At 34.5% G+C, this 17,395-nt stretch overlaps 3 protein-coding genes across 9 annotated transcripts in view; 2 read left to right on the top strand and 1 right to left on the bottom strand.

Moving 5' to 3' along the window:
- The window catches only part of LOC134235486 (uncharacterized), a 137,968-nt gene that overhangs the window by 47,182 nt on the left and 73,391 nt on the right, over positions 1 to 17,395 (bottom strand). The gene's annotated exons all lie outside the window — the stretch shown is intronic.
- LOC134235480 (uncharacterized) lies at positions 81 to 12,006 on the top strand. 4 transcript variants are annotated; one of them, XM_062717612.1, is made up of 20 exons: positions 81 to 169; positions 1,607 to 1,718; positions 2,171 to 2,459; positions 2,705 to 2,895; positions 3,551 to 3,721; positions 3,914 to 4,054; positions 4,709 to 4,843; positions 5,029 to 5,140; positions 5,373 to 5,533; positions 5,863 to 5,980; positions 6,205 to 6,352; positions 6,683 to 8,034; positions 8,302 to 8,477; positions 8,728 to 8,934; positions 9,277 to 9,402; positions 9,665 to 9,799; positions 9,968 to 10,167; positions 10,326 to 10,459; positions 10,758 to 10,898; positions 11,172 to 12,006. In XM_062717612.1, the coding sequence occupies exons 2-20, from the start codon at positions 1,632 to 1,634 to the stop codon at positions 11,378 to 11,380; spliced, it is 4,233 nt and encodes a 1,410-aa protein (XP_062573596.1). In that variant the 5' UTR covers positions 81 to 169; positions 1,607 to 1,631; the 3' UTR covers positions 11,381 to 12,006. The 4 variants fall into 4 exon arrangements, with proteins under 4 accessions (XP_062573596.1, XP_062573593.1, XP_062573594.1 ...); XM_062717609.1 differs by having other exon boundaries at positions 5,370 to 5,533; XM_062717610.1 differs by lacking the exon at positions 5,863 to 5,980 and adding an exon at positions 5,687 to 5,804 and having other exon boundaries at positions 5,370 to 5,533.
- LOC134235482 (enoyl-CoA hydratase EchA19-like) lies at positions 1,016 to 16,676 on the top strand. Its single transcript, XM_062717613.1, has 8 exons — positions 1,016 to 1,022; positions 12,494 to 12,560; positions 13,921 to 14,097; positions 14,771 to 14,868; positions 15,259 to 15,403; positions 15,609 to 15,758; positions 15,940 to 16,113; positions 16,286 to 16,676. Exons 1-8 carry the CDS (start codon positions 1,020 to 1,022, stop codon positions 16,366 to 16,368), a joined length of 897 nt encoding a protein of 298 aa, XP_062573597.1. The 5' UTR covers positions 1,016 to 1,019; the 3' UTR covers positions 16,369 to 16,676.

The following is a 17,395-nucleotide window of genomic DNA, read 5'->3' as shown; positions in this document are numbered from 1 at the left end:
GGCATAATTCGTGAATATTCGACATTTTCATAGGGAGAATCAAGCAAAATTGCTAAATAGCGGAAGAGTTACGAAATCTGCCAGCGCGCATGCGCCTGATGACTTTGAAAATGGCGGAGGAATTGAATGAATGAAATGCAAATTTTTAAATGTTTTTAATTGCTCTACTGTAAGTATGTCTAATTCAAGCATTTCTTGTAATTTCAGTATCAACAACAATATTTTTTAAAATCATGTATGAAAAAATGAGAAAAGAGCTTTATTTTTCTACTTTGGAATACAGCTGTACGAGTCAAGCCTAAACATGATTATTTTAACGTGTTTATGTTTTGATTTCGTCGTATATATCATTATGGGCCGGCTACCGAAGCTATATTTTAAACATTTAAAGCAATTATATCAGTTCATTTAGGAAAAATTGGATATAAATTAATAATATGCATTGGGAAGTGTCAAATGTTGCTACATTCAGCGTCCTATTTTAAAATTGTGAAGTGTGATGATGCCCAGAAAGCCAAACACTGTAAAGATAGATTACTTCACTGAAAATACTGAAAACTATCCACTCTCTTTTTTTTATTTTCAGCAATTAAAACTGATTGTAAAAACTACAGGGTATTTTTTTTCCTTTTATCTCATAACATATATCAGTTTTTAAATATAAAACTCTATTTTAGCTTTAAAGGGACACTGACTGTCTTGTTGCTCTGTAGTTTCAGGGGCTATCTAGATATTTTGTTTGTCTAAATTCTGTTCACACAGAAAGGGAAAAAAAAATCTCCACCAGTTATATACAAAGTGAATTAGGGCCTAAGAGGGCATGCCCCTCTGGAAATTTTCAGATAAATGAAGCATCCTGAGGACACATTTGCAGGGATTTTCCACTACCCCGTGTAGGGCTGAATATGGGCCCCACTCCTAGTTGCAAAACCCCTCCCTTTTTCCCAAAAATGAACTGCATAATTGTTCAATTTTTGAATGCAGAAGAACTCCAGAAGTTAACTTCACAAAATACAAACATGGTCAGGTTTGGAAATTTAAGTGAAATGAACAAAATTTTAAGAATTGGGTAAAACCTTATTATAAAGATCAATTCTCTGATTCATAGTTCTGAATAACTAAGTAAAAGATCAATTTTATTCATCTTAAGTATTAATTTCTTGAAAAACATCATGCAATAAAATGTTCCAATTAATAATAAAATGTCGTAAAATTCCCAATTCTAAGGGCCTGGGCCCCATTTCCAAAAGTGAGTGGAAAATCCCTGATTTTGGACATTTCTAAAATTAGCACAAATGGAATAAAATATATTTTAAGTGTTACGTATATGATTTATCTGGAAAAAAAAACTTTATTTGGTTCTGTAATATTGTGCTTTTTCTTGGAAATGTGCAAAAGTAGTTCTAAGTACTGATGGATGGATGGATGTAATACCAATTGCTTCTGAATTAGTTTGTCTAAAGATATTGGGTTTGAATCATTATTTTAATGGACATACATGTATTACATATATCACTGTGTATTATTTTTTTAAACACGTTAAAGTTTCTTACAAACTTTCAGTAACATATCAGACACTCAGACTTATTCATTTCGTGTTTTGTAGAGGAATTGGATCTAGCTGATGAGGCATGGACAGATTCAATGAGTATTCACTGCTGCCTGACACAGTGTATAGCAGGCCTTACCTCTCTTCAACTCCAGATGTCCTGCAGTCGGTTTGTATCCTGCTTAGATAGATTAACCAGACACAAATTAAATTTAAATTTAATTATTATACAAGATCAAAAGATAAAAAAAAAGATGGAGACTGCAAGTAGCACGTTGCAAAAATGCAATCGGAACTCCTCTGATGTCTTGCACACTTCGCATTCACAGTGATTGTAAAAATGTTTAGAGTTTGAGACATCAGAGAGGTTCCTATTCACACAAGTGAGTTTCTTCATACTTGGCTTAACATTCATATTAACACCAGGTGGTTTTAGGAATATATCTGTCAGTTTGAATGGATCATTGGATTTGATACAAAAAACATAATATCAACTAATAATGTAATTAATTATTTTAGTATCTAGATGTATAGATGAACAATCTGCATTTTATTTACATATAGATATTCTATTTTTTAAAACAAATTTGATTAACATTATTAAATTTTATTTCTGAGCAGAGAAGGTACCGAGACTTGAACATGAACCATAGTTTGAACAGCTTAGGGAGAGGGAGTCTATTTGGGGAGAGGATGACATTTGGTTCACCCAGTTACCCCTCCCCTCTGGACAGAATTCGGGCTGACAGAGCAGATCTCCGATATGCTGCAGAGCTCAATGGGGTGAGAGAATCGTCATTTGAAATAAACCAGTCCTTTCCCAAGATGACAAAATCAGCCAGGTGTCTGGATGAAACTATGGCAAAACCAAAGGCCAGGAAACCAAGTTCAAAGGAGAAATACGAATTAGGTAACACTTCAGGGATCAGAAATACATGTATATTGATTAAATCAAGATTGTTTATGATGTTTTTTTGCATTTTGACCAACATTTAGAACTTGGAATGGATACAAAAATATGAATCATATTTCATGGCTCTCAGAACACATGGAACAAGAAACCAATTCTTTGGAATTCCATAGGTAGTTATAATTATTAAATGTTTACATTTCATAATTAAGACCAGTGATTTGTAAAATATTTTTGATTTTCAGGCTGTGAATTCAATGACGTAAGCTTCAGTCCTGGTCAGAACAAAAGTTCCTTTACCTGCGACCTCCACCCTGACAGACAAAACTGGTCATTTTACAGCTACATAGGAGGGGCACAGTCAGGGTCGGTCTATCCAACCACCATCCACAATCCAAATAAAGCTATCTGCACCATTGACTCAGTGTCATCAGAGGTAGCTTACAAGAGACACAAACTATCCCCACTACTATACAAACATATTAAATATCACATTGCATTGTACATTGTTTGGGGTGTATTAAGAAAAACAAACTGAATATTGTAGAAAAATGTTAGGTTTGGTACTTTGCAATTGTACTTCAGTGATTGAATAGAATACAGAATGAAAATCAAAATTCAGAGACTCAGGATTATAAATCAGCTAATGCAATGGGCATTGTCAGTCTCACTTATTCAGAGCTGCCAACCCTTACGATTTTGGCGCAAGTCGTACGAAATTAGCACCTGAAATACGCCGTACGATTTCTCTCCATATTCTTCCGATTTCGGTTTTTCTACCTCAAAGTTTATAATACAGGAATTTTCATAGCTGGCCATCTACAATTTCTACTAATCTAATTAAATATTCATAATCCTTGCAACGCTTTCTTGTGTTGTTGTCTCGGTTTTAGAAGGCCGATCGTATTCATGTCAATGTTTTAAAGTAAACAAAATAGAAACATGCCTCAAATTGCTCCAATTACATGTCCATTTACAAAAATATCTTCAGCGGCTTGGAACCTAGCGGTCCCCAGACCCTGCCTTACTATTTGTCATTTCAGAATGTTGGCAGCTCTGCTTATTTATTAAATTCATGTTACCTTTTTCAGATTTTGATTGCCAATGATATGGCCTGCGAACTGTTTGGGTATGAAACAGAAGAACTTTTGGGTAAAAAGCTTAAAGATTTAATTAAGCTGAAACCCAAGGAGCAGGCCACAATAATGGAATGTCACTTTGATGAAACATCAGGGAATATTGTCAGTCTTGCTGGCAAAGTGGTAATTAGAAATCAGATGCTAGAATTTTTAATTAAGAAGAAAAATTGTTCCAAAACAAATCAGAAACTGTATAATCTTAATCAGTCTTATCTTGATATAAAAGAATGTAATAATACAAGGCTTCAAAATACATGTAACTTGCAAATTGACTGATTTATCAACAATCTATGTTTTGCTGATATTTTGAAATAGGTGGATGCCGTTGATAACAATGGACTAGTCATGCCAATATCTGTGTGGGTCAAAAGGTTAGACCAGGAAAAAGAACAGAGGGCATTGGTTGTCATGGAACCAGTGGAGAGAACTGTTGCTATGGTGACATTTAATGATGAGGTATTTTCATAAGTATTGCGCAGTAAATTGGAGCACATGGCTCAGTGGTTATAGGTGTTTGGCCAGTAACCCAAAGGTCACTGTTTTGAGCCCAGTTGTTGGCAATTGATAGCTTTGACAAGGCAATTTACTTTACTGGGATATTTTTGCCCTCCTCACAGGTGGACAAATTAAAAGCAAACACAGTGTAATTTCTTAATCAGAACTCTGATTGTGGAAATTTGAAATGGGGCAAAATTATTTGCAAGTTTGAAAGGGCAAAAATAATATGGAGACAAAAATAACCCTTAATATACAATATCTGCCTTTTCTCAATCCACCTGGCTGCAATGAGTACCAGTATCTGCTGGGGGTTAATCTTTGATGGACATGGGTTGCATCCAGGGGGAATCAATCAATCTCAGCCGAATCATAGATTGGAGAAAAATTTAACTTACAGTTAATTTCACAATCCCACACCGAAAACCCATTCTTTGGGGGTGGGTGTAGGTGGTAAACCAACCTCCTACCACTTTAAAAGTCTTGTTATGAACTGAAAAAAGAAAAAAAATGTATATTTCTGTAAATAATGTCCCTCTCATAATATTGTAGCTTATCTTGACTTGATGTCACTGCTTGTATGATGTTGAAATAATTTTCCATTCCATCAAACAGGGAAGAGTTTTGTCCTGTGACCATCAGATGGCATACTTGTATGGCTATTTTTCACCAGATGACCTGGAGGGTCTGAAAATAAAGCAGTTAATTCCTTCCTTAAAGTTACCAGCTGCAGGACAGCCACTGGAAAAGGTATACATTTTTAAAGTCCTCATGTATCAATGATTTTTGTACATTTTCTTCAAAATCTGACTTCATTTTGCATTTAAATTGTAACATAGTATTCCTGAATTGTGGAAAAGTGAAAAATGTGTCATAAATTTAGGAAACTGTGCATTTTTTGTTGTGGTTAATTTAAAGGTCATTCAACTTTGCAGGAAATTAGAAAACAGAGAGCAACAGGGAGAACAAAGGATGGAGCCTCTTTCCCTCTCAGTCTGTCAATCAAGCTGGCAACAGAAGTGGAGAATTCCAGCTACGCATCTGCAGGTGGTTTTCTATTTACCTGTGTTATGAAAGAGCATATAAAGAAAAATTTTTTATTCATGTACAGTGATACAAAACACATCTTTGGATTTTCTCTGTTATTTTAAGTAATTTAAGTCATATGATGTTAAGCAAACCAATCAGCTTTATTGAATTACACAGTAAAAATAATATAGATAACATTAGATTTAATATTAATTAAAATGATATCATTTTCTTACTTTTCTTCAAGGAGCCCTTCATGATGATGGAGAAAATATATATGTTGGTGTTTTGTGGGTGTTCTCCAACATCAGTGGCCTTGTTACCTTGCTTCCAGATGGAACTATTAGCAGTATCAATGAAAATTTCGCCCTGATGCTGTTTGGGTATTCTAGTGCAGATCTCATAGGGAAGGTACATAGGAATTAATATTCACATTGAAAAGGATAAAAAGAAAAAAAATACAATTTTTATAGTAGGCATTTTCAACTTTGCAGTGTTTTTATCTTGACAATTATTTGTTTACTGTACAATGTGGATCTTCACAGAAAATGCATTTTGTTGCAGGACATTTCAGTTTTGATCCCTGATTTTTATGACATTCTGGAGCTTGAGGAGAATTCAGAGTCTGGTAGTAATCACAGTGAACTGAGCAACTCAAACCCATCACCAGGCAACAAGAAAGGTTCAGTTATTTACACATGTACAATGTAGATCTTCACAGGAAATACATTTTGTTGCAGGACATTTCAATTTTGATCCCTGATTTCTATGACATCTTGGAGCTTGAGGAGAATTCAGAGGCTGGCAGTTATCACAGTGAACTTAGCAACTCAAACCCGTCACCAGGGAACAAGAAAGGTTTGATTAATTACACACATTTGTATTATGAATACCCATAGAAGAAAAAAATGACAATTTTATAGGTGATATCTACATACATGTGTTTATAGCACATTCAGTTCTAGTGTGTAGATTTTAAATCAATGTCTTTTAATAATATATTTTTGTAATGCATTTGCTAATAAAAATTTTCAATTCAATGGTGTATTTGATAACCTCTTTAGTGTTTTATTTATTTATAGATATACAGGAAGTGGACAGTAGTGATGACCAGGGTATAGGGAGCAGTATAACCTCTAACCAATGTCCCCCTGTTATTGACCATCATCCACTGCTGGGTCCTGGGGTCACATCAACCCCCAACAGAACTCAGACTGTGTCATTCTTCAGGTACAATCATGAAAAGTCAGGGATAAATTTACCTTTAAAAATTTAAAATGAAAGTTTTTTGTTGCAAAGATTTGTAAGGCACATGTAATCCATGTATGTGGGTACTTTCTGCAGTTGGGTGACTGTAGAAAAATTTATCTACTTTAATGTTTTATATTTTGATTTTACAATAAAATGACAAACTTTATGTAGAAATATATATTACTAGTGCAGATCAAATATTGAAAAGAGCATTTATCACAAAGGAGTTGCAAAACAATCCATTATAATCATGAGGAATCATGAGTAAATTTAGTATTATATTAGTTATTCCATCTTTTTGTTTTCTAGGAGAGGATCTGATAAAGGGTCAGGGAGTGAGGTGGAAATCTCCCCATTGGCTGTTGGCCTGAAGGAAGATCTAATTGGTCGACTAGAATTGAGTGACAGTGAGGAGGAGGGGCCTTTTGCTGACAAGGCAGCCATTTCTGTTATCCGAACAGATGCAAGATCACCAGAAAACAACCACAGTAATGTATCTAACTCCAGTACTGAGACAGTTCCTACAGCAAGGGAGGTCACCAGGAATGTAGCTGTGAAGCAGGAAGTGAAAGAGAAAGAACACTCTTGTCCTCCTAGTAAATTTTCTGAAGAGAATGTGGATGGTAAAGAGAAGTTTGGAGAGGAAAAAATGAATGGATCTGGTCAAGTGGAAAAAATAATAGTAGATTGTGTTGAAGATAAAATTTCTATTGTGTGTAGTTCTAATGATAAAGAAGTCCAGCCTCAAGAGCCAACAATGTCAGCACAGGCTCCAGTTAGAAGTGAAAAAAGCAGTGAGAGCTCACCAGAAAAGGTAACTGACAGTGACCAAGTCATTGTAGACAGGACAGAATTTCTCCAAACACTTCAAGACACAAATAAAATATTGATGGAGATTCAGTCAAGTATTGGAGATAAACAGCCTATTGATAATAAGAAGTTAAGCAAAGACTATGTGGAAAAGGAAACGAGTGAAGAGGTGCCAAAAATTGTAGAGACAGATGAAAAACATCAGAGTGAAAAACCAGACTTAAATGTTTCAAATTCTACAATAGAGCTGTTAACTGCTAATGTGGAAGTGTTAGATTTGGGTGATTCAGGATGCAAGAAGAGGAATGTTAAGGGAGAAAGGGAATCCTCTTTTGGGGACAAATCAGGGACGCTAGCAGACATTAGCAGCAGTGTTCATTCTAGTGCTATTTTAAAAGACATTTCCAGGGAGAGTCTCAAGGAAGATTTATCTTTCCCTGCAAGTCATGACTACATTCCAAAGTGCAATACAGAATGTGTTACCAATGATATTACCAGTAGTTCCATAGAAAATTCTGTAGATTTTGTAGAGAGTGTACACAATTCACTAGCTCACCAGATTAGGAACAGCTCGTGTCATTCCAGTGGGCGCAGCACTGACCACCAGATGACCAGCGAGTCATCATGTGATCCAATGTCCAGTTACAACCACAGCAGCTTTCTGACCGACAGTGTGAGTTTTCACGAGAGAGACAGCGGGTGTAGTCCGAGGAAGCACAAAAGAAGGGACAGGAAAACCAATCCCTCTAATCAACAGAGCACATCATCCTTCTCCTCAGCGAGTCAATCCATGGCATTCCCCGAGGGGTCATATGCTGGACAAGGAAAACACAAAGACAGGTCCTATTTAGGTAATGTTAGTGATGCACTTCATGTATAAGGCAGCATTATATTACAGTGTTACATGTACTAACATTAACATTATTTGATTCACAGGGACATTGATCTTGATTTGTTGTTATCTAATTTACTGTGAGAGAAAAAAGTTATTTAAACAGAATAAAAATGATAGTAACTTATTCATCCATCTCATTCTGTGTAAACAAAATGTTGATATATGAATACATCTTTTCTAACGCCATAACATACAATAATCAGCATACATACTTTTGTTTTAGGGATAATATTTCAGATAAAGCGGGTGACGTTGGAGGATGGCAGTGTCAGATACTGTATGTGGGTCTCCAGAGACCCTGAGGAGCCGGCCGAGGGGGGCAGATCATTCGCCAATCTTACCCTGGCCACAACCCTCAACAGCACCATGGACCGCTCAGGCAACTTTAGTCTGGGAGATGTAAGAACACTGAAATCCCCTTAATACACACATTTTTTATGAAAAGAAAATTGCTAGTAACATTTATTGCAATAAAAAGAGTACATATAGAATATAACTACAATTTGATCTAAGATATTTTCAGATCATCTAGCCTAACCGATGAAAGATTGTTTCAAAGTTATTCTATCATGTGACTTTCTTGTGAAGTGTATGACCAATTTTCAGGTGTACAAATCTATGAAAATGAGAAAAAAATATAATTTTTCAGTTACTGGCAGAAAAAGCTTGTTCTGAGTCCAAAGTGGAGGATAAGGAGGATGACCTGTCCCACAGAAGCACGGAGGAGCAGGGGGAGGAGGAGGGACCCTCCCCAGGGAGGGGACTCTACGACATTAAATACCACACCCTTAATGCCATCGGCAAGGGAGCTTTTGGATTTGTGAAGTTAGCCAGGAGAAAAATTGATGAGGAAGAGGTATTTGGAATACATAGAATCGATTAAAATGGAAGCAGATAAATATCTCCTTAGGAGAGAGTAACATATAGAATGTATCCATTGTAATATAATTTCATGAGCATGGATGTACTGAGTATATATTGAAGTTTTCAAGAAGCTTCATAATACAATGTTTAATGTTTCTGATGGGTTTTAGACATGTTTGACAGAATGAGATAGATTGAACTTGTATCTAAGAAAATTCTTTAATAATTAAAAAAATGTTGTAATTTCCAATGTATTATTTCTAGTATCTACAGTAGTAGATATATTCAATATACCCTTGCCCCCTGGTTAATACTTTCCTTTAATTATAACCAGGTTGTGGTGAAGTTTATCAAAAGGAATAAAGTGTTGTCAGAATGCTGGACAGTGGATCAGAGGGGTCAAAGGCTACCGCTGGAGGTGTCACTTCTGAAGATGCTACATCATCCAAACATTGTCAGGGTAATCAGAAGACAATTTTAATTAATTGTGAATACAAAAACAAAGAACATCGTAATACTTACTGACAATGTATTTGTGTTTATATTTGATGCCCACTGCATATTTAGAATTCTTTTTGTTTCTAATTAGTTTATAAACATTTCATTTGTTTACTTAATGATTTACAGGTGCTAGAGGTGTTGAGACTTATTAGTGGTCAATTAGAATTCTTTATTCCTATTAAGTATAGAAAGGTATCAATTGTACACTGAATGATTTACAGGTCCTAGAGGTGTTTGAGAATGAGGACTTTATCCAGATGGTCATGGAGAAACATGGCAGTGGTATGGACCTGTTTGAATTTATTGATCGCTCACCAATGTTGGATGAAGCACTTGCCAGCTATATTTTCAGACAGGTAAATTTATATTCACAATTTTCTTTACATTTAAGTATTGTACTATTGATTCTCTCATCTTGTCAGCAGAAATTAAGATCTGATTAAATGTGTGAAAATATTTTTAAAATTTTATTATCTTCATTATGCAACAACTTGTTTAATGGTTTAAAAAACACTATTTTTCAGATTGTAGATGGTGTAGCCTACCTGCATAACCTTAACATTGTCCATCGGGACATTAAAGATGAGAATGTCATTCTTAATGAGAACTTCCGGATAAAGTTGATTGACTTTGGAGCTGCAGCTTACATGGTGCCAGGGAAACTGTTTGGAACATTCTGTGGCACTATGGAATACTGCAGCCCTGAAGTCCTGCTGGGAAATAGGTATGTGTTGTTTAGATACTGGAAATCCTATTTACAGATTGTACCTGTTCAAAGTTTTATGTGTCAATCAGTACTTAATAGATGCAATTTGCTGCACAATCTTAATGTCAAATGTTTTCACTTTGAATGATTGGATTTCTACTGAAATACTTTTATAGATATCAGGGACCTGAGCTTGAAATGTGGTCACTAGGAGTTACTCTGTACACACTGGTCTATGGAGAAAATCCATTCTTCGATGTAGAAGAGACTATAAAAGGGAAGCTTAAGCCTCCTTTCCAGGTTTCAAGAGGTACAATGCAAATTTTTAAATCTTTTATGATATTTATGTACATGTACATCAAATTATTTGGGACTTCAAAATAAAGATGCCTATATTCACTCTCATAAAATTTTGCTTCAATGCTAATGATTCATCAAAAGAAACCTACTGTAATGTTGAAAAGCACACAATATCAATAAGCATTTCAGGACAAAAATAGAAAAAAAAATTCATGAAAAAGAATAATGCATTTAGTAACAAGCCAGAGTTATCTCCCTTATCTAAGAATTACTTAGCCTTATGATTAATCAACTTGTTTGTCTTACAGCTCTGACACATTTACTCTCTGGACTGCTGAACCCCAGTCCAGCCAAGCGGTTAACCATAAAGCATTGTCAGAGAGACATATGGACCAATCAACCAGTTGATCCTACACAGTATTCCTGGACGGAAGTTCTGCCAAACTGCGGTGAGTACAGTAAATCTGCTTGCACGTGCAAGGGAGGATTAATTTGAATTCTTTATCAGTGTTTCATTAAACATGTATCTGAAAGGGTTAACAACTTACACTTTGCTGTAAATGTCAATTTATTATTTTAAGCATGTTTGGGATAATGCAACAAAAACTACTACATATGAACAAATTAATCCCTATCTTAATTTTGAACCTACATTTTCATTCTACTATATACGGAAATGGATTTACTTGTAATTCAGTATTGATTTATATTATTTCTATTAGAATTTCATGTAAACACTGCCTCAGATAACAGAATCGACTCTCCAGAGTCCAAACACAACACAAAGGTAGCCGCCTCCAGCCACACAGACAGATATATAGACAAAGTATACACAGACGAGGACTATGTTCAAACTGTCCCTCCTTTCTCCCCTCCAAGCTATCAGACACACACCCTGAACTCTAAATATAGCTCTATTGTGGATGTTTAGCAGTGACTGCGTAAAATCTTAATTGAGGGGAATAGTGCTTCCTTTCTCAGTTTTCTGTTTTGGTTGTTGGGAAAGATAAGGTTTACTTATGTGAATGGTTGTAGATATGATAAATAGGAGCTTACAATTAATAGTCTGATGATAAATCAAAATACTTCAAGTTTATGTTTCTTTACATTATATTATGCCGTTTACGATGTATATTGTGCCACATTTTACTTGTATTTATCCTGGTGCTGTTTATTTTTTCATGTAGCAGTTTATTTTTTTTAAAAGGTTGATTTGAACTTTTAGCCTTATGATATACATTAAAGTTGTGTGAATATTATAGATGCATATATAGATGGAAGAACATAGCAATATAGATCTATGCAATATGTCTAAAATATTTTGATTTTGTTGCTGTTGCCTACAATACATGTTCAACTTGCATTCTTATTTGTGCCATGGTTGAAAATCTATATATCAGGGTTATAACAGTTTCTTCAGAAGCTCAGACAATAATTTTTAACCTTACACTTCCTTTTCTGTTGTTAAGGATAAACAATAAATATTTATTTGTCTGTTTTATTTTTCTGAAAAGCAATATTTTTGACTTAATATGAATTAATAAAGTGAAGATAATATTAACTCAGTATTATATGATATAAAATGTACTTACCTGATTGGTTGTACAGTCTATGTGTAGTCTTTATCAAGTTTGTTCATATAATCATGTCAAATGTATCTAGTCCATGTATAGTATTTTTGTGTAAAACAGATATCAAAATTTGCTCTGCCCACTCATAACGCAATAAATGTATAATCAAGCTAAATTTTTATATGAGATTCAGTTATTTTATAACTGCCTTTATTAAATGTTTTTATTCTCACCAAATCTTTTGTCTTCTTTATTCATTCTTGAAAAGAATATTGTATTCTATTTTATATACTAGTATTTGAAAATTAATGTCAGAGTAAGAAAAATAAATCACCAAAAAATTTAATCAAAGTTTAGATTTTGATTCAGCCCATTTTCATAGGCATTGTATTTTGACACTTCTTTCACAATTTCAAAAATAACATCGGGCTCGATATTCAAAAAATATTTTGTACGTAAACACAAACATGAAGTTAATTTCCCGAAACTTGAGAATATTTTACCAAAATAAAGGATATCAACTGATTTCTCCAAGAACTGGTGAGTTTTTCCGAATAAATACGTTGCTATGAATAATTCAAAATAATAGGACAGAGTTGTCACCCTCAGGTCTTGACGAAATAGTTTACTGGTGGGTACAATCGTTTCATTTTCTGATTTTGGGAGTTACAACAGGTTGGGCACAGTTCCTTTTTCGGGGAAGTATTACTGTAAAAGGGAACTATTACTCTTTTCAGTAATAAAAACATTACTCAATTGGGGAATTTTTGTCACATTTTTTAAATAATACCTCTAATCCATTTATTAAATAAAAAGTGCATAAAAAATACAATGTGATGTGTTTAATCTTTATCAAACAAACCTCGCTGACTGAAAAATTTGCTGCAGACAAGAGTAAGATGAGATTTAATAATTTTCCCTGTTGATAAATGGTACCAAAAGTATGGAATCTAATAAGGGCATTCATTCCAAGACAATTTTAAAAGAATGTCGTTTGAAATTTAATATTTCAAATAATTATTTTCATATGTAAAAGAAGCAATGATATTTAAAATTATTATTATGATTTCATTTAAAGAAATAGAATAAAATTAAATTAGACCGAGTAATCTCATGAACCAGTTAGCAAGTGCTGAACGTATCCATTATCACAATTTTAACACAGGTAAGCTACCGTAAGAAATCTATATCATACAAATATTTCATCACACTTTTTCAGCTTTTTGCAGCCATAAATATTGCAGTTTTGAGCACACATACATTTAATAGACAATAAATATTTAGAGGATGTGAAAATATTCTTGCACTTTATCTTTTATTCAAAACAAACACTAAAATAGAGGCTAAATGAGTGAAAATTCCATTCAGTAATGTTTTTTATTACTGAAAAGCCCTTTTAAAATACTTCCCCGAAAAAGGAACTGTGCCCAACCTGTACAAGGATTAGTATGCATGTCAAAAGTATAATTTATAAAATCAAAATTTGTGTTGTACGGTAATTGTAAACAGATTTTTTTTACATGATAATATGACATACATTTCTTATCGACTGTCAAAGAGTACAGTATATAACTCGTTTAGTACGAACATGGATATAGCGAATTCGCGGATATAGCGAACTTATTTTGGATCCCCAGTAATATAAGTTAAACGAATTCCTTATACGGATATAGCGATTGGTCCCAGTGACGTTTAACTGTACTATTCCTCTCTAATCTGTGAAATGTTATTAATAATAATATTATATACATGTACTTATAGTCTCAAGCCTGTTGCATATAGATGTAACTACTAGTGTATAAATATGTACCATTTTAAATCTTATAACTGTCCGAACTGTAATTTATTAATTATAATTTTTTTTCCAAAAATAAACATCTTTGGTGTCTGATACATATAGTCAGCTCAGCGTCCAGTGCAGTTGTTGTGGACAATATTGGTACGATATCACTGATCGGCATTAATCGCCCAGAGAGGCGGAATGTAGTGGATCCGCCCACCGCAGAGATTCTGTACAAAGCCTTTAAAGCCTTCGAACAAGACGAAAAGAGATCCGTTGCAATACTTTATGGAAAAGGTAAAACCATACTGCAGGTGTCATAACAGTATTACACTTTGGTTCACGTCAAATCTTCCTTTCCGATTCGGGCATTTTGATACGAGACTGGAGCTGAATTTTTTTATGAGATGAAAAACAACATGTCGACTTCGACCGAAACAAACTTGCGTGCCTTGCTGGATGGCTATGTATTTTTTGGTACTAAAATCTTTATAAAGAATGTTTTTACAAGAACTGAAAAGGAAACTTCTCAGAAGTTTGTTTTGAATTAGTTACATCTACTCAAACTTGCGCATTTTTGGTAAGAATATATAGCAGAAATTAATACTGTTGTGACACCGTTAGTTCATCTCTCTGTTGTAATTTGTGAAATTTTCGATATTACCCTTCATTTCATTCACGTATGGACTGTTTATGTGGTAGTGTTATTGAAGGTCAAGAAAATATATATCCCAATAACTAAGATAACAAGAATTTATGCATTTGTATGACCTTTGAAAAATTTGGTAGCAATTAAAGGTCATTCTTAGCCTCAGCAGGAACCTATATAGTATATAGGTCACTGGCCTCAGTATTATCAAATATCATATAGAAAATTGAAGTTAAAACATCCATTCAAGGCATAATTTGTTACGTATAAAATCACAAGTAGTTAGTTCTTAATTTTGATAATGTATGTTTGTAATATTAGATGGCAACTTTTGTGCTGGATATGACTTGAAGGCATTATCCAAAGTGGAAACGCAAATTCCGTCTAATGATCCAGACAACGCAGAAATTGGACCAATGGTTTGTATGCCTTATATCCTTGGAAAAAATTAAAGTAGGAGTGGGGGAGGGGGTTGGTGGATAAGAATTGTATTTGGACAACTTAACTGAAAAATCATTGACCAAAAAATAAAAATAAAAAAGACGACTCAAATGATTCTCCCGGGCTATTGTAACAAAATTGGGAGCCAGTCCATCTTTCAATAAACAATTTCAACAGGTTAAAGGTAACTTTTGGGGGGAAATGGTGGTTTGGGAAGAACAGCTTTTCAATTAACTTTTTCAATAGTTAAAGGTTAAAAAATGTGGAATGTTTTTTTTTGGGGGGGGGGTGTTGATACCAGTGAAACGTGTTCTAAATTCATGATGGAAGAATTTATTTTACGTTTGTGAATTTTATTTCTATTCTAGGGACCCTCTAGGATGGCTTTCAGTAAGCCGGTGATAGCGGCTGTGTCTGGGTACGCGGTGGCCGGGGGGATGGAGCTAGCCATGATGTGTGACCTCAGGGTCGTGGAGGAATCGGCTAAAATGGGGGTCTTCTGTCGAAGATTTGGTAAGGTTTACAAAGTGAATATTTACCATTTCATGGCTCCCTTATTTTAGAGTCCCTAAAATATCTAAAGACTGTAAGTTGGTTGGGATCAGTTTTATACTTTTACAACGAGTTTATTATATGTACAGTACGAAGAGTTAATATACTCATAACGTTTTTTATGACAATTTCTTTTACTATGGAAAGTTGAAAATGTTGATTTCAGGTGTTCCATTGATTGACGGGGGAACCGTGCGTTTGCCACGGTTGGTGGGACTTTCCCGTGCGTTAGATCTTATTTTGACAGGAAGGGAAATCGGAGCCCGAGAAGCGTATGACTTTGGTCTGGCAAATCGGGTTGTTCCAGATGGAAAGTGTAAGAAAACTTAATATTTAAAAAAATTCTTTGGTACGAATTAATTTGGCTAACCCAGTATTAGAGTTGCGGTGTATTCAATGAATCTAACGTATACTACTAAATGTGACACCCCATATTGACTTGTGATATACTGAACATGAATCATTAAATTTGAAATTTCTACACCTTTTACTTTTAGCTCTTGATGCTGCAATAGAGCTGGCAAAAACGTTGACCAAGTTTCCTCAAAGATGTATGAATACAGATCGCTCGTCGGCCTACTACGGCGTGTATGACGCAAAGAGCATGAAAGACGCACTACAGTGCGAGTATACCCAGGGGTTGAAGGTCATAGTAGAGGAGGCCATACCAGGTACATGTGAATTCACACAATTCCTGTTCTTAACATCACAATCGCATCATCTCGGCGCCTTTCTCTCAGAGGTCGGAAAAACAACCCGAGAAGTTGCGATTGAAAACATCGTTAATGATGTTTTCAAATAAAATTAAATTTCGTTAATCAAATAATTTTCTTGTATTGAAAGGTGCTCAAAAGTTTGCTCAAGGTCTTGGAAAGCATGGTAGTTTCAACATCGGGGATCAAAGTGGAGGAAAGTCCAAATTGTAATAATAGTCTTAATGTTAATTGAAGGTGTTGTTGCCTATCATCGGTACAAAGTGACACTTGTCCGTCTGACTGTCTGTTCCTCACTGGTGAAAATTTAAATTTGCAGATAATTCAGACGTAGAAATCAACGTTTTCTTTGTCCGAATCAAAGGGAAATTGAAATGAGATGTGATAGAAACAATGAACATGTTTAAAGTTTGTACATGTATATAATACTCATTAAGATTAAATTACCAGACAATAAATGGTGCTTTGATTAGGTGGCCATGAAAACAGCCTTTTTTATTAAATAAAATCTGTCAAAGAAATTTATTATGTGTTAGACAACAGTTGCAACTTATGTGACAATAAAATACCATTGCATTGAAAGCACCCATTAATACCTTCTGATATAAAAAAGCAAAATTGGAACACGATAAAGTGATAAACAGTATAATTTTATTTTATTTTTTTTTTTGAAACTCGGCTGAATGCAATATAAAGAATAAAAAAAATTCGCTTCACAGTCACGGGTACCCCATGTTCCATTAGTTTGGTCTGGGTGAAATAAATTGAACTGAAATGGAGTAACTCGGTAAAGAGATGATTAATACGTTGCGGGATTTATAATCCATTGTGTGTGTTGGAGACCGGGATGAGACCGTATAAACCGAGGTCCTATGTCGCTGTAGGTAGAGGTTACGAAAAAGATCCCTCAATGACAAGAAGCCATAGTGGTGAGTATACATATAATTTAAAATTTTCTCGCCATTGAATGTCTTTTCTCTCTTAGACTCTTAATCTTTCTTTTCATTTTGTCTTTCTCAACGGTGTTCAAAGAATCCAAAGTCTATGCGAGTTTTACCAAAGTGAAAATTTTTAATAATTATTACAAAAAAAAAGTTTCACTATCTTTTCCTTTTTTGATTGTATTTTAGATATTCATCGATTTTTATGTCTCATTTGAGCCATAACGAACGGAACTCGAAACACTGTGAAACTAAATAGAGTTACCTTTCCTAGTATCGGTCACATGACACGTCACTAA

This window comes from Saccostrea cucullata, unplaced genomic scaffold (assembly GCF_032062105.1).
Source record: "Saccostrea cucullata isolate Sc308-1 unplaced genomic scaffold, CSIRO_AGI_Scuc_v1 ctg662, whole genome shotgun sequence".
Lineage (NCBI taxonomy): Eukaryota > Metazoa > Mollusca > Bivalvia > Ostreida > Ostreidae > Saccostrea > Saccostrea cuccullata.
Note: the sequence above shows the minus strand (reverse complement) of the source record. Positions and strands in the feature narration are given on the sequence as shown.